A 23,916-nucleotide genomic window follows, 5' to 3' on the forward strand; every position below is an offset into this window, starting at 1 on the left:
ATATGTACAGGCTGTAAAGCAAAGACCCAGATTATGAAAGCCAGGCAGTTCTTGATAAGAATTTATACAAGAGGGTATCGTTCTACTAGTTCAGCAAATAACGCTTTCAAACACCTCAAAAACACGGCTAGCAATCCACAGAACAAGCGACACTGATGGCTTTTTGTAGATTGTGCATTTCTGTGACATATTTCAGCTTGAATTCAACGCTTGCTACATACACACTGTGATGGATATCACAACGCAAGGACTATCTGTAAGGACGGAGCAGACAACCTCGCTATCAGAACTTTCAATCTCCCTGCCACTGAAGGATCATTTTTAACTAGAGGACATTTTATACAGGTCAAGTCCCTGCTTATTGAAAAATGAAGTAATGTTTTGAAAAATAATCTCATCAGGAGTATAGTGTTCCAATGGGAGTAAATTAAGACTAGCATGTCTTCACAGAAACATTTCTCAGCTGTAGATGTCTGGGGTCAGTGGTCTCATCTACTGCAGTAAACAATCTGCTTTCTCAGACTGGTCAGGAGCATGTAAAAGCTTCTTGTTCCCAGAAATAGTATTAACCGTATGTAAATTCTTTGAAGAACACCTGATCTAGTTCTTAATCTACGCACAGTAATATTTGCTGACCCAATGAAGGCAAAAGCATTATTTTGGTGATCAAGAATAAAATAACCCTGGATTCTAGCTAAATATCCTCAAGAATGTGGAACGTAAAAATACAGTTCAAGATAAGTTCATGGCAAAAAGCATTCTTTGAGCAATATAGTTGAACACTTAACACACACTCAATCTACCACAAAGAATCAACTTTGCTTTGACAGCTATTAGGTTTCTCAACAAACCATCTCCCTCCATCTGATTTAAGTTTGCCAAGACTTCTTCCCAAAGCTGCCATTTTATTATCACAGCTAAAGTACTGAATACGATTAAAGACTTCTCAATTGAGTTGGAAGATGTTAATGTCAGTGAAAAGTTATTCTTCACTTGCTTCTGTCACAATTTTTCAGACTGCTTCGTTGCAAATGGCTTATCTGTTTACCAAGCACAAAGCAATAACCACCTTCAGTTGTAGTACGTCTACTACCACTGAAGCTCTGATTTTCCCCTTCTTCAAAACAGGAGCAAGGCCACAGTAGTGAGGACCACTTTTAGACTAAGGTCGTTCAACAAGTGGTTTCCAAATGCTCCAAAACTGTCCATATGCCTGCTCAGCAACACTTATCTCCACTTATTTGCAAATCCAGCTTGTCATGCGCAAAAGAATTGAAAGACAACACACCAAGAAAGGTCATTTGGAAGTAGTCTTGTAGCAGAACTGACTTTGATACAACCTTCGCTTTACTCGCAGGCCTGAGAAGTGAAACTTTTTACATCAAACTTAGGCTGTCAGTAACTCAGATTGCATGACTTAACACTGTGAACTGCACACAATATAATGGAATTTTTATCAGTGCAAATGAATATGTCTAAAAATACAACACCAACATATCAAATTAACTGCTTGAAGAAGTGCAGATTAAAAGTACATCTGGCCCGACTTACTCTTGACTTTTCCACTTCCCTGAAATTTGGCTCCCTAAACTAATTAAAAGCATCCCAAACTGGGGCAAACCAACCTGCTGGTTTGAATTCAAGACTCAATCAACAAGCCACACAGATACGTTAACATTCCCCACACACAGTGCTGCAGCCCTTTGGCCCTGCACTCGCATGTCGGCTTTAGCTGTACAGAAGCCGTATTAGGATAAACTCACTCATGGCTTTACATCCTTAAGGAATCCAGAAGTATTCTGAAGATCCAACAAGGGCAGCTGCATTTCATGCTTGATACGCTCTTCAATTGTTACAAGACTGCCTCACCCCAGTGAAAGATGACCTAGTTGTTTTTTTTTTTAATTATTCATACTTTTGCACTTCCCATGAGGGCTATGGCAATGAAATGAAACTGGCCTTTAAGTTTTCAGCACCCAGAGAATTACAGCTAGTTTCAAGCACGGCAGTGCCTCTGTGATATGAGAGATCGGATGCACTCAGGCTTTGTTTCCAGGTCAAGTCTGACGCCAGCAGATCTTCACAACCCTGGCTCAAAACAGCTACTTCTAGAACCCCTACATAAATTAAACACAGAGACAAAACCTGACTAACAATCACAATCTTCTGGCATGCTTGAAGTTCTCGATAATGATGAAGCCGAGCTCCAGAAAAGGCAATTGTGAGGTACAACTCCACATCACAGAAACAGTTTCCAGGAAATTACTTCAGGATCAGACCTATCACTTTTAGCTGCAAACACAGTGTACAGTTCTGTGAGGACACAGCAGTGCAACAGACAGACATTTCCTATGTTTAGTAACTACAGAAGGTGTTCAGACAGGACAAGTAGCAGCATAATTCAGAAAGCCACGGCAGCACGCTCCATTTCACTCCTTATGCCATTTCATACAACTGTTTGGTTCCTGAGGTACATAAAAAGTCATAAAACATAACTGCAGAGATGTCAGATCCCTTTGAATGCAGATGCCCAAGACGGCATCACAGCTGTTTGTGTATCCTTCAGCCTGCCGGTGCCTGTATTTGTCAAGCAGAGTGGAAGAAAAGACCTTAAATCTTTCTATAAACTATAAAATGCCAAGGAAACCTTTACAGTAGTTTACCATTATCTCAGATCAGCTAATGCCAAGTATTCCTACAAAAAAATAGATCAGACTATATCGGGCTTCTTCCATGACTGTCTAGGGACTCTATTTTATTTTAAAATATATTTTTGACCTTTAGAACATTAAGTGGCAAAAAGTTTAATATTTAAACATACAACACAAGAAAAAATAGTTCTTCAAGATCAGACAACTCTGAAATGCCTGTATGTGCTCCAGTAGCTATGCTTGAAAACAACGATGCTCTTTTTGACTTTTAAATACAAAACCTTTTTAGATCATGTATTCTACCCCTTCATTTTTTTCCCTAACCTGAAATATGACTTTGAGGTGATTACTTTCTTGCTACTGCTAGTTTTCTAATCCTCCCTTAACACATTTTGGTGGGAAGAAGGTGTAGCATGAGCCAGAACAGACTGCATGTGCTATTTGATTTCTCTTTATTATTACTACAGAGAAACCATGTTAGCAAAACTATTTTTTGAAAGCATTCTCATTTCCAAATTACCTAGCAGGGAAGTAAGAGTTCTTGAAAACCTTTTAAAAGACACAGTATGAATGAGAATGAAAAAATACAACACAAATAGTTTCTCTGAATGTGCATTTCACTTGTCCAGACACGTAGGGTACCAAAAAGGTGATTAAACTCCAAAGAACATTGTTTCTCTTGGGGGGGTATACTTATTTCCAAGCTGTCTACTGTGATTTGACTAAATGAGTATTCTATTCTTAAATATTCAACTGGCAGGTTGTAGAAGCATCATGTGAAGTTTCAGTTATGAAAAGTAGCAACTGAACACAGCTTTGAGTCAATAGAGGTGCCAAAAGACTCCCAAGCAGATGGCGTAAGTGTGCTTTACTGTACTCACTTTAAAACGAACAAGGAGACCGATACGGTTTCAAAAGATTCAGTAGCTTCCAGCCAGAAAAATGCAGGCATTTACTTTGCGAGATGTTTAGCTTGTATTGGCATTCAAAGAAGAGAACTGAAGGGAAGACTATCTTAAAAACATGACGACAACAGCAGCAACACCAAGACAGGGAATTTCACAAAGCATTTGTGATCACTCCAGACATAACAATCCTTATTTTGCTCTAAACTGGAAGCTATTCTTTATTTAAAAATCTGGGAGCAGACTAACAGAAGCATTAGATGCAGGGCTTGACAGACAGTGTCAGAACATATCATAAAAAGTTTAATCTCAGCATTCTTACTATGTTTATGAGAACGCGATGAAGTGCTAGGTTTCAGTTCCGCACGAACAGTGCCAAGGAATTTAGGTGGTTTATTCAGCAAGCATGTTTGTCACTGGAGAGAGGAAAATGATGCTGTCCTAAGTAGCTTAAATTTGGGAGTTATATATCCATCATTTGCTTTGAAATCTTTCAGACTCCAGAACATCTGAGGAATGGTACTTTCTCTTCCCACATATTTCATGCACTCTGGAGATGTTGAACTACTGAAGAAGTGCCTTAATGAGATATTTACTGAAAATTATATTCGTGCCTTAGCTTTGTGGTTCAGAAAGTCATAAAAATAGATTTATGGAAGAAAACTTACAGCCTTTTAGTAGTACCAAAACAGTTTTATGGAATACAAGAAGGGAACAGTTATTTGAATAGATTATAAACAGTAATATCTCTACAATTACAAAGCTGACCATAAATTGTATGCTACTGGCACGTATTCTATACCTCATTCTACCTTCAGTAATGTGGCCAGACAAGTGCAAAGTTCTCACCACAGCCGCCTCCTTCTTTTGTATGCTCTTAAGTTCCAATATAACAGTAATTGCAGCAGACAAAACTGAATACTTCTACAAGAACCTTGAGATTTAAGTGACCTGGATCATCCAAGTAAATCTGAAGCAGATAAATATTTTGAGAGCTTTCAGAATGTAAGCTATGTTTGGGAAATTAACCAGCTTATTACAAGGGTTTTAAAAAGCTGGTAAAGAAACTTTAATGTGAAGTAACACATTTATACAGTATAGTATTAAAAACAAACACATGGACTTATGAAATTGCTCTCAAATGAAAACATCAGCTATTCCCCCAATGCATGATTTTTAGAAGCTCTTAATATGGATCTCAGGGCAATGCTGCAGGCCAAAAAAAAAAAAGTACTAAGCCAAGTAAAATGTTTAACCTAGTCAATGATCATGATGCTACATGCTATAGTAAAGCTTGAGTATAGAGAAAACCTCACCATAATTACTCAACAGTTTATGTTGGAGTTTGAAAAGCTGCTAAAGGACAGGTGACTGAAATAAAGAAAATAATGCATGTTAATTGCTGTGTTCAATTCAGTTAGGAGCAGGTGAGAAACATGAGCTATTAGTTTAGAAAGAAAACCGCAAGTTAAGACATTTGAGGTTTTCTATAGCAACCAAAGTCCTGTGAGAGTTGGTAGAACTCTCCAATAGCTGAGAAGAGAAGATCTCAGGCAGGAGCTAATCCTGAAAAAATCTTGCAGAACACAGGTAAATGGCCCAACAGGGATTAATATACTTAGCTAAACTTTCTCCTTTTCAGAAATCTATTGTGAAATAAAGTATTAAGTCATGAGGGTTTGGAAGGCTGCAGCCTGAAGGACTAAACCTTCCAATCTGTCTCAGACAACAGGAAATTGGTTTAATCTTTATACACCCACACACAGGCAGCTCTACTCCTCAGAAATTTGTTTTCCAGATATAAATGTTCTAGTTTGCTACCCTTCTGAAAGTGATGTACAGGACAGAGTATGATCATATGCTTAGAGAACTAAACTGAAGCAAAACAGATTAATGTTCTATTAAGTTACCCAGGAAGTATTTGGACAAGTTATTAAAATGGTATCAAAATTAATTTTCAAGACATAATTATACAGTCATATTTTATTGTGTCAAAACAGGAAGACCAGAGTGAGCTTAACTCTTAGGGCAAGTTACCTCTGCTGTCCTGCCAAAAATCACTGAGCTTCAAAGAGAAATCAGACGCTTCCAAGCATCCCAATACCGTCAACTATGCACAATAAGACCCTGCCATCTTGATTTGGACTATTAGGAATTAGTGTTAAAACAGTATACTACTCTGATTGCATACTTCCAAAGAGAAGAGGTTTTTTTTACAGGCTTCATGCCCATAGAGACAATACTCTCCACAAATTCATTTCCCCTCAGCCATTTTCTTTGCTCCCTTTTCAAACCCTGCATACAGAAAAACAAAGTTACTGGTGCTGCAAGCCTGACTTTGCAGCCATCCATACACGCACAGGATCAGAGCAGAGCAGCTGGTCTCCCGCAGCTGGTCAGTGTTGCATTCCTTCGAGTTCTGTGGTTGCAGGCTACAAAGTGAAGCTTAACCAATAATTGCCGCTATTTTCCTATTAGAGCACACAGGTGCAAAGACAGTGGGAAAATCGGCAAAGTGCCAAAATGCAGGAGAAGGCATTCAGAGAGTGAATTTGAGGACAGCACGATAGTTTCCTAGTAGCACAATAATAACAATAGCGTAGCCACACGTTGAAAGACAATGATTACAGAACAAATGAAAAACTCTTCACTGAATATTAAGTTGGTTTCTAGTAGATAACAGTTTACAGTGCTCTTTTGCAATCGATTAAAACCCTCTACGTTAAAGAAAGCTACTTATTTTCTCATGTTTATCAACGGCTACTCCAGTACTAGCAGTAACTCTTCATTGAAGCTTATGCTTGCTGTCTGCAGTTTTTTCCCATAGCCAGCAGCAAAACATGAAAGGCAAGTTTTCCAATCAGCAGCCAAAACTTACCTATAAGACACACTATGTAAGTTTTTCTAGCATTATTAGAAGCCCAATCAATAGACTGACTATGCATGCCAACAGACCTAGAATGACAAAGCTGAACTACTCTATTAGATCACAGAATTCCAACATGAGAAACTCAAACGATTGTCCCAAGGCTACTGAAAGCAGTAGCAAATAACTTCAAACTCCGTGTCACTTCAGACTACCCAAAACTGTTCCAGGTTTTTTTTGTTGTTCTGTTGCTTTGAAAAAGCCACATAAGCATATTTACAACATACTTACTCTCGCTCTTTCTCCGTCAGTTTGTCATTGATATTATCTTTGATTGTAGACCGGGAGCCCTTGTGAATTATAGGATACCTGAGTGGCACTTGTAAGAAGTAGGATATCATTGAAACCAGGTGAGCGGTGTAGCCCAGGGCAACAGCAATGCTTCCATCGTCTTTTGCTGTCAATAACAAAAAGATTCCATTATTTAATCAATTGGATCTCACTGCAGGCTCAGCACAAGTTCATCCTTATTGCTTAGGGAATGACATAATTAATCTTAGAATCATAGAATCGTTTAGGTTGGAAAAGACCTTTAAGATCATCCAGTCCAACAATTAACCTAACACTACCAAGTCTATCACTAAACCAATTAAGGGGAGAGTAATAATTTCATGTTTCCTGGCTCGGTGGCTGGATTATTTATAATGAAAGTAAAAACTAGGAATCATTAAGATTGGAAAGAATCTCTAAGATCATCAGTCCAACCATCAACCCAACACAACCGTGTCCCAGATTGCCACGTCTACCCATTTTTTGAACGCTTCCAGGGATGGGGATTCCACCACCTCTCTGGACAGCCTGTTCCAATGCTTGACTACCCTTTCCGTGAAGAAATTTTTCCTAGTATCCAATCTAAACCTCCCCTGGCACAGGTTGAGCCCATTTCCTCTTGTCCTGTCGCTAGCTACTTGGGAGAAGAGACCAACACCCACCTCACTACACCCTCCTTTCAGGTAGTTGTAGAGAGCGATAAGGTCTCCCCTTAATGAAGCTATCAGTTAGCTATCAGCTATCTTAAGTTATAACTTAAGAATAGATGCAAGTCTGAAACAAATTGAGACTGCTTTACAATCATTTGCAGTTCACTATTTGCCTCTTTCATTAAAAGGCAATGTAAAATGGGTGATGGCTGGTTCTCCTTCCAATTTTACACTTTTAAAGCTAAAAGTTACTCTTCTCAACATTTGGCTGGGGGATGGGTAAAGAAAAGATGGGAAGAGTGAAACAAAATTCCCAAGACAAAATTCAAGTCTTAAACTTTCTGCATTTCTCTAGATGAAGCTGACATGTATGACCGGGGTCAGGGAAAAGCTGCATTCCTCCATAACTTTATTCATTAGCGAGATCAGTTGGAGAGACACCGACCCCAGGGTATGAACTCTGTTCTCTGCCAATAACTGGAGGAACTTAGATTAACCCATTGTTTTAAAGCATCATTTTCAATTTGACATTTAAGGTTTCAACCTTAAAGCTTCACCTGCCAGGAATACACACAGGTCTTGCGATTCAAATTACATCCTTTAGCCATGTAAGGGCCTTTCCTTTCTGTTTTGTCTATTTTTCTTCTTTGTAAGTGAACACACCAATACAAACAACATGACAGAGTCATCCCTTCTGAGGCACAAGGGAGTCCTGTGAAATCAACTCAGAGACCTTCTAAGAAAGCTTATAATGATGTTCAACAACTACGAAATCATACTGAGCTCTCTTAGAGCACTACACGATATATGGGTTTAAAAGTTACACCCCTTTCAAAAAGGATTTTGTAAAAAGTGTTCAACATTTGCAGCACAAATGGGAATGAAATTTTTGTGATCTTTCAGATGCCTCTTTTTTTTTTTTTAAATATTATTATCTACTAAGAGTCTGAAATAAGATACATGTCAGACAGCTGGTTTTCCAATTTAACTGCATATTTCACTAAACTGAATGCTTAGTGCTTCTTCCTCATAATTCAATATTTCTAGAGACTTTGGTAAAGAATTAATAATTCTTTTGTAAGGAATGAATACCAGTAAAGTGAAAATGGGCCAAAAGATGCACACCACTGATTTCTCAAAAATTACCAAACTGAGTTCGTTACCACATTTAGTGCAATTAGGAAAACAAAGCAATAGAGTGATTTTTGTCATACTGACAAATTGATTTGTTTTAAAGTTTATTCCTCCATTATTCTAGCATCATATATACATGACATTTGCACAAATACTTATGGGATGGCTTTAAAGAGTTAGACAACTGATTGAGGTTTTTGCCCAAGAAGCCACATGCCTTGCAGAGTGAGCAAGTACCAGGAGCAAGAAATTCTCAAGGGGATTTTAATGACGTTTTAATTCATGTCAAACATTTGTAGATGAATGCATGCAGTTACCTGTACAACTGTTATACAGACAGGCATATTATATATTTGCTTCTGCAATAGGATGACTGTAGACAGTTAAAGCAGAAGCTGACTTGTAAAATACTCCATCCTGTCAGGCAGCTTTGAAGTCTTACTTATGCAAAATATTTATTTGGTAAGTTCTCCAGCAACTACAGCAATCTGAACGGGGGTTCGTGCACATTGGCCCCATCAAGATTTATGGACTGAAAGTAGCCACAATGAAATTTTAGGTCACACACAAGTATTTTCCAGAATCTCTAAGTTTGGAAGGCACTTCTGGAAATCACGTAGTCCTAGCCCCCTGCTGAGAGCAGGCTGCGCTACAGCAGGTTGCCCAGGACTGTGTCCAGTTGGGTTTTGAGCATCCCCAAGGCTGCAGTCTCCACAGCCTCCCTGGGTAACCTGTTCCAGCATTTCACTATTGAGTCTTAGAATACAGAGGTACTTTTCTGACAGTCAACAGTAACTGCCTTTGTATCAGCTAGGGAGTAGGAATAAATAATGCATACGTTTTCTTCTAGTCTAGACCTTTCCGGTCAGAAATTTGGATCCTAAGCCATTGTTACCAGTTTACTTAATTTTATGAAGTTTAGAAGCAGTGTCAACTGTAACAACTAAATTAAGAATATCCAGCTACCTTGGAAGTCTTCAGAATTAGGAAGCTTGACTCCACAAACAAAGTAATCCTTTTGATCATTCTGTAAGTTTAAAATCAACAATGGAAAGTGAGCATGGAACAGTAACATCCAGAAAACAGAAACCTACACAAAATCCGATGACAACAAAGCATTTTTGTAAAGAAAAAACCAAAATATTCAATGAAACCCAGAGTGACTTTGACATAAAGTTTTAGCCCGCGTTTCATACAATTCAGAAATAAATGCAACATTTTTAAAGAAGGAATAGCTTCATCTTAATCAATTCATTATATAAAAGGTTTTAGAGCTCAATATTTTGACATCTGTTTATGTGCACTCCGTTAAAGTTCAGCTAGCCTACCGTCAGGGTTACTTTATATAATTGTAAACAAAATGAAAAGTATCCATTAAATTACAGCTACAGCTATTCTACTTTTATCATGGAGACTATTTGAGAGATGCTGGCTTAAGTCCTCTCCCCATGAGGTTTGCAATCTAAGGACTAAATCCAAGAAAAAGCTGGAAAAAACAGCATGAGCGAAGAGCAAGTTTCATCATGAATAAAACATGAAATTTGCTCGCAGCGTAATAAATAGGAAGTTCACATCAAGCAGATTTTTAGAATGTTAAAAACATACCAGATCAATAGGGTAGATATAGGATAGCTCCGACAGCAATTGCTTGCATCGAATAGTCTGCTGGGCATTTGTCTTCAAAAACAGTTCTCTGGAAAAAGAGATCCCAAAACTATTAGTTTCTTCAAAAGCTTGAAGTAAAGGTATCAAGCCCTCGTACCCCTTCTGCATCTTCCCAAGTATCACCTCCCCTCCCCAAAAAAGCTAGGTAATTCCACAAAAAAAAAAAAACCAAAAACACCAAACCAAAAAAAAACCTACAGAAGACAAAGCTAACTTTTCATTTGCAGTTGTACCTCATGTTACAGGCCTATTTTGACTACGGCAATTAAGTATTACAAAGCTGTGTTACACTGAAAAGACCTAAAAGTCCTATCACAGTCTACACATGCAACCAAGCACCTCTCCTCTTCTAGACTTGCCACTGGTAATTATCACTGTAGATACCCACAAATTGTAGCAGAGATGTCTTAACAGAAGTTCTGGGGTGACATTAAGAAGAATTTGGTGCCAGGAGTCCCACTTCAAATGGCCTACTCTCAAGCCTGTATTTCCTTTCCAATTGCAGAAAAAGCATAGGTCCTTTTACCTCTTAGCAGTGCATTCCTTTCTTAATTCATGCAGGGATTCATTATGCTCTTGAAGTTTCTGGTATTCAGTCCCAAATGCATTTTCTAAACAACATGAGGCATCAGGAAAAAAATTAGTATTGAGTATTTCCTTAGTTATCTGAAGTTTTAAAAGTAGATAGTGACGCAAGTGTTGGCAATAACCCTCTGCTTACTTTTAGATGCCCATTTTCCATGTTATGCTGCCAAACTGGAGAATGACAGAGCAGGAGAAACACCTGTCTTCATGCACTATACACCATTCACCAGCCAAATACAACCACCAAAACCTCATTCTCCTTTAACACCTGTTCCCCTCATGTCCACAGTAGTGGAGTAATTCAGTTAAGTCATCTCAATATTTGCATAACCAGAATTAAGTAAATGGCAAAAATCTCATTTTTAGTAGAGACTAATTATTTTAGACTCAACTAGGTATTTAAAAGAGTCCTGGAACAAGATCAAGTGTCCCTGTAGCTTGGTCTCTGGTGAGCTCCAGAGAGACAGTGACATAGCGTTCTACTATAGGACACTTTCCCAGTAAAACAAAATACCAAGACGACCGAGCATTTCACCTTTCACTTATGTAATAAGCCATTAAGAGGGATTTTTGTCTTCCAACACTTAAAATGAGATCCTAATCACAGGTACAATAACATCCCTCATGACATTATAACGTGCCTGCATCAAGCCACTGTTTACTGCATTACAGTGCAGCTCTTCTGATTTTCTCATAAAATTTCAATTAAACACAGATTTAAGATTGCTTTAGAGGGGTATCGTAGTAAGACGTTATTTAGAGACAGGATACCAGAAACTGCTGTCCAGAATTCAGTATAACACAGATGGTGAACAGATTATATTTGGCTGCGAACTTCAGATAAAGAAAAACGCCAAGATTAGAGCCAGACCAAAGAAACAAAACAGCACTTTCATTTTGGTCACCAGGATCGTAAACTAGGCTACTACTCTTCTGATCAGCAGATTATGAGTATCTGCAATAGAAGCAGTAACAATGCTACACTTACCTCTGTCATGCAAAGTATTTTTCTCCTTATGCAGCAAGGCTACTTCTTGACCAAGGGCCTTCTTCTGCCTCTCCAGTTCATTACGTAGCACTAGGATCTTCAACTGTAAACATTCACTCTCCTTTTTCTATTGGAAGAAAAATAATTAAAAATAATAATAAAAAAAAATATTAAGCATTTTTCTACACACAAGCAGTTCTATAAAAGGAGTGATAGGAGGGGAAGAGAAAAAGTCTGGCAGACACTAGTCTTGTCCTAATGGCTGAGCTCATAGATTATGACAGGCAATAGATTACCAAAGACCCTAATCATTTTGCTGCTTTTGACGGAGAGCAACTCAGCTGTGTCCCACAGTGCTTGTTCCTCCTGTGGGATGCATCTCCTCTCCTGTGCTCAGTGCTGCAACCTGGACCATGGCAGAAATTAAGAGAGGAAGAAGAGGTGGGAAGAAGCTTCCATGGGACAAGTAGATAGAGACTAATAGCCGAGCGCTAGCAGCATGACAAGCTTTCATTCCCTGGCAAAGGGTTTGGCAACAAGAGGGAAGATGAGCAATGAGGAGTCTACACTAAATTGAGGCTGGGAGCTGGAAAAAGGTTGGAAATGTCTGAGCTGCACTATTAGAGCCAATTCCCAGCTTCAGGGTGATGAGAATAAAAGGATACAAAAGGAAGGAACACACAGCAGGGAGCAGATTATGTCATTACACACAACTATATTTGAAGGATCCCTTCTTTAAAAGTTTTAGTATTTGTCCTGTACCTACTCTAAATCTATTCCTGTGTTTAAAAAGAATCTGTTTTTTTTCTTTGATGCACTGTCTCCGCTAAGAAATTGTGCTGCCGTGTGCATAGCGAAGCAGAATTTTCTACCGTAAATGGGTTTTTTTGTTTGTTTTAAGGAAGGAATATCTACCATGTTTAATAGACACTTGCTGAGAATTACCGAAGACAGATTCAAGATGGAAAAGAGAAGTTATGTCCCTTCAGTCCAGTCATACTCTTGATCGAGTTCAAAACCCAAAGGAGCAGTCAGGCATACTTGTGAGCCAGTCTTGTGCAAGTACTACACCAGATACTGCCACTTTGTATAACTTGGCCAGGTTTCACTTTTTCAAACAGTTAATGGAGATAATGCTACTTCAGCGTTAGCTGCCTGGAAAAAGTCAACTGTTGGTGAACTCTTCCTTCCACTTCATATTTGCTTTAATGACACATGTATGCTCAGCCTTATGGTTCAAGGCTCCAGTAGGAAACATGACTCAACATTAAGGAATAAAACTGTAGTTCACAAACTTATAAAGGGGAATGGAAGCCCAACAAGGGTTTCCACTATTAAACCACGGAAAAGAAAAATAGGTAATTATTTCCTTATACTATAGACCATGGTCACTTAGAAGTCGCATCACATATACTATATCATTAGTGTTCTTATAGTTTTGCTCACACATATTCATAAAGGAAAAGCCTTTGCATAGAGGGACAAGGATATCCATAACTGGATGGTTTTTAACAACCAAGATACCAGCAGAAGGCAAAGAAGCTCTGGGTTGGAGTCACTCACAGTAGGTGTTACATTGCCTCTTAAGGGAGCTGACGACTTTGCTTCGTCTACAGTGCAACCCTGTAATTAGAGTGGGGAAACAAACTCCCATTTTTCCATTTTGTCAAACTCTTAAACCAGTTTCACACTTTCGGAAATTAGCTGAGTTCTCTCAACCCAGAACCTACATTAAAGTAACAAAGTAACTTCACATCACAAGTTAGCCCTTTCCTATAAAAGGTACCAGACACCAGCTGACAGGTACCAGCATAATGAAGTCATTCCAAGCCACTCTTGTTCTGTCAATGCGCTGCTTTGAACTGAGCTCAGCTTTTCTGGGCAGAAAGTAGAAACTAGTGCCAGTATTCTTTTTTGGAGAGGGGAAGAGGACAGGCAAAACAAACTGTCAAAAGCTATTGCAAGATCTCATACAATTCCTGCTTAAAATGAATGTGTCACTTGAGTGACAGCTTTTGCATTAATTCCATTCACCCAAAGGGAGCAGGGTGCAAGACACAGCCAGTAGACTCCCCTCACTCTAAATCCACCACAGGTTCCTGTCAAGATTTATCTAAATCATTCAAAGTTTGTTTTTCCTGATAAACCTCTTTCATGCACTGTGCAATGTTTATGCTTCTATAGTATAAAAGCATTTATACAAAATAAAGGTAAAAATAGAATAAGCAATCGATTACTCCACCTGAGTAACACACACAAATCTAAAATCCATTACATTGCACTTCTCAGATGAGTTCCCATTTGAAAAGACAGGTTTAAATAAAGGTTTCAAGTTCAAGTGTTAAAAAAAACCAAAACAAAACAAATGAAGCTTATGGTCAAAACATCAGCCAGATGCTTCAGCAAGCCTGTAGAATAAGGTTTTAAATAGTCAAACCTACCAGTTCGTTGCTCGTAGATGTACATCTCAGCTTTTCTTCAATCTCCCTTCCTATTTTCTGAACAGTTACCTGAGTCTGTTTAATTGCACACTGGGCTCTGTGAAGCCTGTAAGGAGAAGAGAAGTTACAGCTGTACCAAAAGGTTCCCCACACATGTCCTAATGATGAATGCACCAGCCGTCTCAAATCCGGCAGAGATAATATGAATTCAGATTGCCAACTTCTATTTTGAAATGAAACATTAGGAGAGGAATCATAACTTGCACAGTTTATAAATGAGTATCCAAAGCGAACCAGCAAGTCTCTAAATTCAGTCAAGTATCAAACGTCCTCTTCATTTGCTGCATTCAATAGATGCCGATAAGGCAAAGCTGTAGGTGAGAGAGCAGGTAATTACAGGGATCTCACGTAACACCACTGTTAACATCAAGACAGATACACACACAACAGTTACTGTGAGCACTGTTAACACAGGCCAGCTTTAAAAAAAGTCCAAGTATCCTTTAGATAACACACAACTACCCAGGCCAAGAGCACAAACCACCCTTTAGTATCTCCAAATACGTTATGGGCCGTTCTGTAAGAAAACCATGGCTTTCTTAGTTGAATCACATTTGAAGCATGAAAAAGATGATGATGATGTGTTTCTGATCATTAGCCCTGGCTTCAGGGTGAAGAGGGAAAAGTGATTATTTGCCATATTTATTGGGGGAAAAAAAAATATCAGGCAGAGGAAAGCAATGGCAAAAACAGGTCTGGAGAAGGGCATTAACATCTTTCTTAGAATTAACATGGAGTGGAAATTAACATATTTATTAGAAAAAATTAGAGTTGGTCTGCAGTCATAGACTATGCCTTTTTAAGGCATGCAAACCCAGGCTTACTTTTCCCATTCAAAGTTTCACTACTAATGGCTTCTCCTTTTGTAAGGATATTCTTCTGGCAGCCTTGCCTTAACTCAACTAAGGTCTAGCTGGAACAGCAAAAATGTGGTCAGATAACCTACTGTACGACATTAGTGCTTTGCCAGGCAAACATAACGAAAAGACCAAGCCTCCTTCAATGCATGTTTTAATGATCATCTCCATTTCACCAAAATTAAAAATCTCTGCCTCTTCATAGGAATGATTAATTTTACTAAAGCAAGGCTATGAATTTGCTATGAGCCAAGAACCAAAGCACTAGAGCACACAGAAGAGGCTACTCAGCTCCTTTATTTTACATTCTCTAATCTCTTCCAGATTTACAAGCAATTGAGGCATTACTATTTAAAGTTTTTGGCTAACGGCTTTTAATGGTCTGTATGCAGCTAAACCATGATAACCAGGCTACATGCTTCAAGTATGAGTAACCACAAAGCATTACTCCTCCTCACACCATCTCAACTCAATGGCATACATTACATATTGGTTAATCTGTGTGAGGACAGCACTTAAACCACCTAGCCCAGCAAACAAATACACGGAGAGGAGATTATACATGGACAACAGGGAACAAGCAGTGCCAGTAATATTAAACAAGGTCATTGCGATTTAGGACTTTTACATGTTACAAGTGAATACATTTAAGTCATCGGACACCCTTGGTTCCTTCGCACTCTTGCTTCTCCTAAATGACACTCTCTGTAAGATTTTTTTTGTTTGAAATTATACTAAGTGATTACTTTGGTTTCTTTAGAGCTCCTCAGACTGCTCATAGCACAGGAGCTTTTTGGGGATAGCTGTAGCCCATCTAAATCATACATCAAGCAGCTCGGCTCTGCTGACTGCTAAAGGCTTCTGGGGGTGGAAAAAGACTACTGAGGCCAACAGAGCTGGGTCTGGGTCACCCAAGGGCTCAGTCTCACATCCCTACTGGAGCACTGAGACCTCCTGGAAACATTTATTTCCTAGTGGGAATTCCTACTTATACCTCCCACCTTCCCAAATACATCTTGAGGCTGTTAGCTAAGTAACGTATGGTTACACAGGTCAAAGCCAAGGTTTGCTGACCACCCTGAACATCATTTAGATCTCTACATTTCCTATTTCAACAGTTTCCATCCTGTCCCCTTCCAAAATGGTGCATCATTTTCTTTGCAGACATAAGAAAGCCTTACTCAAAGCTAAAACTTATAGGTAAAGAGTAATAACAGAGTGACATTTCCCTTTCCCTTTCTCTCACCTTCATCAAATTTTATACTGGAAGAACATTCTTGATTTAGTCTGTCAGGGGATTAAGAAAGAAATTCTACAAGTCTTCACATCACGCCATGTAGGTAGCAAAATCTGACTGATGAAAATCGTTTTACTCTTTGAAAAGTATTTATGAAACTGATAAATTGTTAGAAGGGTCATTTGCCAGTTGAGTTCCTCACAGCGATACTCAGCTAACAACCTACAAATTTTATAACAGCTTCAAGTTCTTCTGCCCGTGCCCAAGTATAAGGAACAAACATTATTCAGACTGACTTCTCAAACCAGTACATACCTTAGGATACTACTTCTATTTGGTGCATCTATATTTAAAGCTATATTTCTAATCTATAAAGACTGCTATACAGAATAATTCAGCAATAAAGTCTGCTTTTAATAAGAAACTGTTTTCTTTTTAAGCCAAACATCATCCAGCCATTTCTTGCAATATAAGAAAAACCATACAGTTAAACTTGGCTGCCTTGATACCAAATAGTGCCATTTACATTGAGCCAACCAGTATCAGTTAAGTTTTCTGTCTTGCAATCCCAGTATGTTCACTGTTGTTCCGAGATCTTTAAAATGGTGACGGTAAGATCATGACCACATCCAAAGTTAAGCCTTCCAAGATTAAAATTTTAGGGATTTCATGTCACAAAAGCAGCAACTACCAACAGAAATCTCCTTGCCCCAGCCAAAAAAGCCTCCACTGCACCCACATGGAAATATTTGGTCATCCAACAACGGGAATACAAACTAAGCCATAAGAACGCCAGCAGGGAAATTTTGTCCATCATTTCTGCATGCACAAGACGTACTTCAGTGGAGGCAATTATGATTGTACCAATGAATGGAGTTCAGCAAGTTGAGGCCATAAATCTGGATTAAAATTTGTATCTAATGAATGGAGAGAAACTTCAATGCTAATTGACTGCATATTGTTTCCATTTCTAGTCTGAATGCAAGTCCAACACTACAGCCTAAAGTTAGCACAATTTGGGCTTTGAGTACAATCCGGCTTGGTTTAGTAATTGACAACGATGAGACAACTGATGGCATAATCTACATGCTATCAGCCAACACAGGATTCTTCCTGGATTGTTTAAGAGGGTTTTTTTTATTATTTATTATTAAAATTAGCACTTCCATAGCACTTTAAGAGCTCATTCAGGGCTTCAAGAGGCCACTGGCCTGCTACCAAATTTCCTTCGGCAGTCAGGAAAGCCAAGCCAGTTACAGCAGAAACTCAAGGCTTTTTAAAGAGATAGCTTAGCCAACAGTGTCGTCATCCTGTGTCTGCGGCCTGTTCTGGTGTCTCTGCAGCAGCTCACAGCCATTGTCAGCCAGCAGCAAAGTAATACGAATGTTAAGTGTGACAGATTTACTGCTGTTGCTTGGGGCCCTGAGAGCTGCTGTGCAATTGTCCAACATCAGGCGAGTTGCATGCCGCTGCCTGGGAAAGAACTGAAAAGCAGAGCAGACGTTAGAATTCCTTACCACCCTAATATAGCGTGGAGGTGGAGATCCACAAAGCTGTTTTTCTACTTCCATTCTAATATCACCTGCTTTCTGAAACGGGGGAAACTAAGAGGAAACAAAATACTCTCCCTTCCTTTGGAAGTTTAAAAGAAGTGGGATAGATACAAAAACGTTAGCCATTTACTGTAAGCCAAGACCAACAAAAGCTGCGTCCCTAATCAATCTAGGAAGAACCAGCAGGCAAAAATTCAACATCTCTCCTCTTCACTTGCTAGTTCCCAAGTTGCAGAAATACGGGTTATTTGGTGTAGTTCTTCAAGGCTTTTTAAGTTCGAAATAAAACTGTTTCCTCTTGTCCCCAAAAAACCCCTACTTTCTACCTTGTCTGTAGGATTTGAAACAATTCTAGCATACAATGTTCTGCCGATCAATTCAACGTGGGTACTGACTTGGAGAAAAAAAAGAAAGTTACCAAGTTTTGGACTTCATCATTACAGGATTTCTTTGTAATAATATCCTTGTCTTGTTTGCAAGATCAAGCAATTTTCCTGACATCCCAAAGACTGCACAATGCAGTGGTCCAACATAACTTGACTTTCCAACTTGGGAATGTGCTGTAACAACACGCTTGCTCTCTTTCAGCTTACAGTATGTTTGAAGGTTCAGCTGAAGCACTCTCCTTTATGACACATTGCAGTATCCTGCAACTGAGATACTAGACTAATTCATGACCAAGAGGGGTGACTTACCAGTTTATATAGCAAGTTCATTCCTGACTGCAATCTTTAAAAAACTGAAAGCTGGAGTGTAGTCACAGTTGTGCCTATTAAGCTAACATATGCTTGTATTTACATTAATGAAAGAGTCTCAGCTTTATTAGACATTTGATACATGATTTTGTGGTCCTATCATACGCTCCAAATATCTATTTGCTTCTATCAGACACATCTGGAATTTTCATGTACAGAATTTTAAGCCATAAATACATCAATTAATTACAGCAGTCACATACTACAGCTACTTCTCACATGAGAAATAAATACTACGGTCTTATTTGCCAGAACAACCTTAGTTTACAATGAGACTAAATTTAAACTGAGAATTACTACCAGGGATTTAGAAAATAGAACAGAACACTTCTGGCAATAAGCGAGATGTAGGATCCTGGAAGTAAAATACCCAAACCTACTATTAAAGAAAAAAAAAAAAATCCAAGACTTTCCTATTAAATACAAGAAATGGAACACGCACTTCTTTATATCAGTCCAGAAATTAGATTATGGAGAGTGCCAGCCAGCTACAACATATTTTTTACATAGCCCCTTAAACCATCATTTGCTACATCTGCTTTCCCACAAGAAAAATTTTTCCTAATTTATAATCATATACTCCCTTTCCCAATTTCCTCAGAAACCTATACCTACAATTTGTCAAAAGCAGATGTAGGGCAAGAGAAGAGAGTAGGGAGTAAGAAGAGAATAAAATACAAGTCTGACTTGTTCGTTTATGGCATTAAACCTCTACAAGAGCCAGTGCTGTAAGAAACTCAAACAAGACAGTGCTGTTGAAGCACAGATATTTTCCACCACTCTTTCAAAGAGTTTTGAATTGACTTACACGTGTAAGACTCAAATTAAGTTTCTGAATAATCAAGTCCATGTGGACAGTGCAACACTGGATGCTTTGAGCTATTTGCAAATGGAGAAGAAAAAGAAAAAAATACGTCTACCAGACTGTCAGCAGGGGAGGTGCTGGCCTCCAGCGTGAGGAACATTTAAAGGAGCTAGCTAGCATATAGATCACCTTCAATACACACAGGGCATGAACGGAAGAGGAAAGTCTTAACGTGAAGCATAAACAATTTTTTTCCAGAAATGAAGTCACAAAACCTGAGGTGTCTCTAGTCCTCTTATTCCAATTCATAGATTTCACTCCAGCATTGGGATGGATTTAAGGCTTGTTTTTTTATTCGAAGAACAAATGTATTTGTGGCAAATAACAGAGAAAGGTGGTTTTTTGTTCCTTATACTAGTGCTTATCAGTTTGTGATTACAGAACCTTGCTGCCAGGGCAACAGACAGAATCACATTCAAGATGTTGTATACAGCAGAAAAGTAAACTATATGCAAATACAAATTTCTGAAGGGCATAAATATGTAAAGATGACCCCTACCAGGACAGTGACACTGGTATAGTCCAACAGCCTTTTTGCTGACATATGTAACTTGCCAACAAATCTTAATATAAAGATTCAATTCTCGTTCTGAGACAGTGAGCGAGGCTAAGACTGGAGTTCACTGCACAACTTGAAAAGGAAGATGCATAAATTCAGGCTGAATGGGTTACAGGCTCCACCCAAAAAAGGAAACGGCTGCTCTCAAGTTGATCATGTCCTTCCAGTCGCAGTCCATGCAACTGATAAAGTGTCTGTGACAAGTGAGCACAGCCTTACCCACTGGAGGGAGAAGGAGGAGAAACACCAGTCAATATTCAGGTGACTCATTTCTTTCAAGCTGCATACTGCTGCACTTTTTCCTGGAAGCCATCCTCAAACTCCAATCAAAGTTTACTTCCAAGAGAAGCAGAATTCTGCAGCCGAAGTAGAAAAGCGAGATTTCCCACCAGACAAAGGGATGGTCGTAACGCTCACAGGAGTATTCTGCAGCTTCTCAGTCATAGGTACATTCCCCACCCTGCCCTGTTTTTAATTATCAAAGAGATTAGAGCATTTTCCCCCAATGTAAAGTCTTTAATCCATTGTATTTGTTCTTAATCAAAATGCAGTATTGACTTTCCCTGATGTGGTTAGGTATTTCTGAGCATTTTGGAGACATGACTGCATTCACTGAAAAGTTTGCCCAGGCTGAAAGATAAATTAGCTGCACTGTTCTTATGGCTGCATCCAGGACAAAGTTGTAACAAAAATAAAGAAGAGTCCCAATGCCATTGTTCACAAAATCCTCCTTCTTAAAGACTTCCAGGTATCCATTAGAAAATCACTTAGTTAAGTGACGTGCTCTGTTTTTCATCAACTCTAATAATGCCAGAAAAAGGAGAAGGACTGGGTTATGACTTCTAATCTAATTGAACATTGCTTCATTGAGATGGTCTTTTACATGCTGTCACAAATAAAGAAGAATAAAAAAAGCCAAATTGAAGTTTTGCACAGCTCTGTGTAATCTCTCCCCTAAACAGTGCTCTGAAATCGAATTTGATCAAGACCTAGCAACAGGCCTATCACACTTACACTAAAAATCTGCCACTGTAGGGGTGTTTTATTCCACATGGCCTATTAGGAAAGCTGAAGATAAGAGCAGCAGCAGCAACAGGCGCCTATTAACCCTGCAGTTAAGTTAAAATACAAAAAAACCCACCTCTCTCATGCTTCATGGACTGTTTCAACTTGCTATGACCAATCCTGCTCTCTTCTACAGGTTTTGGCAAAAGTCAGGCTTCTAAATTGATTCTTCTGATGACCGATTAGCTCCAGTTTCCATATAGCTCAGCACCACACAAGTAAAATGCCTGGGAACAGATTTGTCCAAAAGTCTGATTCCACAGATCAAAATCCTTAAGGAACCTCTCAAAAAAATTCAGATCCCAGGTTCCATCTCCATTGCTACTTCCCAGGAAGACACCACTCCACAATTCACCATGTGGTTTTTAGGCCATCCGTTTGGTTTTACTGCTCATCCATTTCAGTACTGCTTATTAAAGTATACAGAGGCACCCAAGAGGTCCGATTACAGTTCATATTTATTTATGCTGGCCTTTGGCCGCCTGGGTTTTCATGTCCAAAGCCAAGGGGATGCCTGCCTTGTTTTGGCTGCCTATACAGTACAGAGAGCCAAGTCTTCCAGGTGGAAATCTTTCCTAGTTAGAAACATCAAGCTCAGCCACCACAGAAAAACAACCACACTTATCACTAGCAAAAGGGAAGTTTTAGCAGAGGAACTTACTGATTTAAGAGCACAAGTCAGGCTAAGAGGAATCCTGCTAACCCAATCCACACTTGAGACGGTGTATTTCCACATCTGCTGGGAGGGGGTGATGGCAGCAGCAGTAGCAACATTTAAGTCTGAATGTGTTCACGTCTGCAACCTGAGCCAGCAATTTGATTGCTAAGATAGTCACAAGAAAAGCTAGAACAAGGCACTGCAAGAGCATCAGGCTATTAGTGACAGCCTTTTCCTGCCACACACTCGCCACCTTCTCAGAATGTGGCACTGTTCCTACTGCACGAGCATCCGTAACTACAACATTTAGGAAGGCTTTGGTCACAGCTATGAGTTGGGATATTTCTCTGAGGAAAGAACAGCAAAGGAAAAAAGCTAGAAACAAAAAAGACTTAACTGTCAGTGCATATTTTAAAACGGAAAATATCTTTTGTACCCCCCCTTATGTCTAAATACACATCTACCAGCATCCTAAAGGGAAAAGAGTAGCAAAGAACAACTCTCTATTTCCGTGCAGTCAGAACTGCAGAGGCTAGAGACCGAATCCTACTTACTGCACAGCTCTGCTGGGTTCACTTCTTTCATGGAGATGAGGGTGGAAGTAGAGGAACTTAAGCTCAAAAACCAGTCCAGTTTTGTGTGGCTCACCTCTGGGTTTGTCACCAGATGCTGTACAAGCCTCCAAAGTCAGAGCACAGCTGATAGCATGTTTTCTTCCTGCTTTCCCTCCTTTTCACCCCACCAAACATTTGGAAGCCTAAAGTTTGGCTTTGGACTTGCTGCTTATAGCAGCTATACACTAGCAAAGTCTGATTGAGCTACTGACTGGCAAGACAGGACACTCTGACATTGTTCAAGACTGACTTGTCTTGTGCTTCTCCTTCGGTGTAAACAGGCCAAAGTACCCCTGAGATACACCTTAGCACAAAGCAGTTTAAGCCCATGAAGACCTTGCTCACTCCATCATTCCCCAAAAAGCTTATGAAAAACAGCTTCAAGTTTAGCATAATTTCCATGGTTAAAAATAGCTGCCCAAAGGCCGTTCCTACATTTGGCACGTGCAATTCCACTGACTCTGTAGTCTCAGAGAAACTACTCTGAGCTACGAATGAATTTTTTGACACCAGCTGCTTACATTGACTGGGTACTTTTGTCTCTATTACTAGTTTCACAGATCAACTTGTGTTAAGTTCTGTTCATTCAATAAGGCTGCTAAGAAAGATGGAATAATTTAAACATACAAGCAATGTATCTGTTAAAAAGCTTCTTTTCTAAGATAGGTAGAGCTAAACAAAAGCTGATTTTATACTGTATAACATGTTTTAGTCTTGGTCACTTAAGATAGTCGATTTTACCAACATTTCAAAATTTCAGACTACAGACCAACACTACCTACATTTGTATTCTTAAATAATACCTCTTTGGTGATAAGACATGCACTCTTCTTTAAATGAACAGTTCTATTACAAATAGCAAATCCTGAAACAAAGCCTGTCACTTGAAGCATACCCCTGGCCTACGACAGATTAAGAAATCTGAAGAAGATGGGCATACTTAAGGCACTGGGACTTATGACAATTTCTAGTAACTTGTATTTCTACTTGTCACGTAACAACATGCCCAATGTTCAACAGTGCACTGCAAGTTTCTTTGAGCCCCTAACCTAGAAAGTAGTAACTAGTTGCTAGTTCAGAAGTTGAGCTCTGCTTCTTCTCTGAGCAGTGTCTTGTCACTGGCAATCTCGGACCATTTGAAGTCACTGAACCTGGGCCATCATTCCTCTGATGCGAAGTACAGGAAAACTGTTCGCTTAGTGTTATAATTTGGTTCCAGAAGTCATGCTTACTTGTCCAGGGCACTGCAGACAGATTTATTTGCTTATCACCACCACCACAAGAACCTGTTGTTTTTAATGAAGGCACAGCCTGTGTGGTCTCTAGAGCTCCTCTAGTTTTCAAATTTAATCCACTAGATCAGATGCACATGTGGCAGTAGCAGAGGAAGCCCTTTAACACCTAGAAGTATTATTTAAATCAACTTCAGCCAGATTAGATATTAGCAATATTACAGCAGTTGCCTGGAACTGATCTTT

General features: G+C 39.2%; 1 protein-coding gene across 3 annotated transcripts in view; it reads right to left on the reverse strand.

The window, feature by feature from the left end:
• Nucleotides 1-23,916, reverse strand: part of UVRAG (UV radiation resistance associated) — a 101,937-nt gene that overhangs the window by 42,777 nt on the left and 35,244 nt on the right. For all 3 annotated transcript variants that reach the window (XM_075721333.1, XM_075721348.1, XM_075721341.1), the window contains 6 exons: nt 14,216-14,321; nt 11,775-11,901; nt 10,728-10,812; nt 10,142-10,229; nt 9,503-9,563; nt 6,714-6,879 (listed from right to left, as the gene is read on the reverse strand). In XM_075721333.1, the coding sequence (XP_075577448.1) occupies nt 6,714-6,879; nt 9,503-9,563; nt 10,142-10,229; nt 10,728-10,812; nt 11,775-11,901; nt 14,216-14,321 (633 nt within the window). The remainder of the gene's footprint in view (nt 1-6,713; nt 6,880-9,502; nt 9,564-10,141; nt 10,230-10,727; nt 10,813-11,774; nt 11,902-14,215; nt 14,322-23,916) is intronic.

This window comes from Pelecanus crispus, chromosome 1 (genome assembly GCF_030463565.1).
Source record: "Pelecanus crispus isolate bPelCri1 chromosome 1, bPelCri1.pri, whole genome shotgun sequence".
NCBI lineage: Eukaryota > Metazoa > Chordata > Aves > Pelecaniformes > Pelecanidae > Pelecanus > Pelecanus crispus.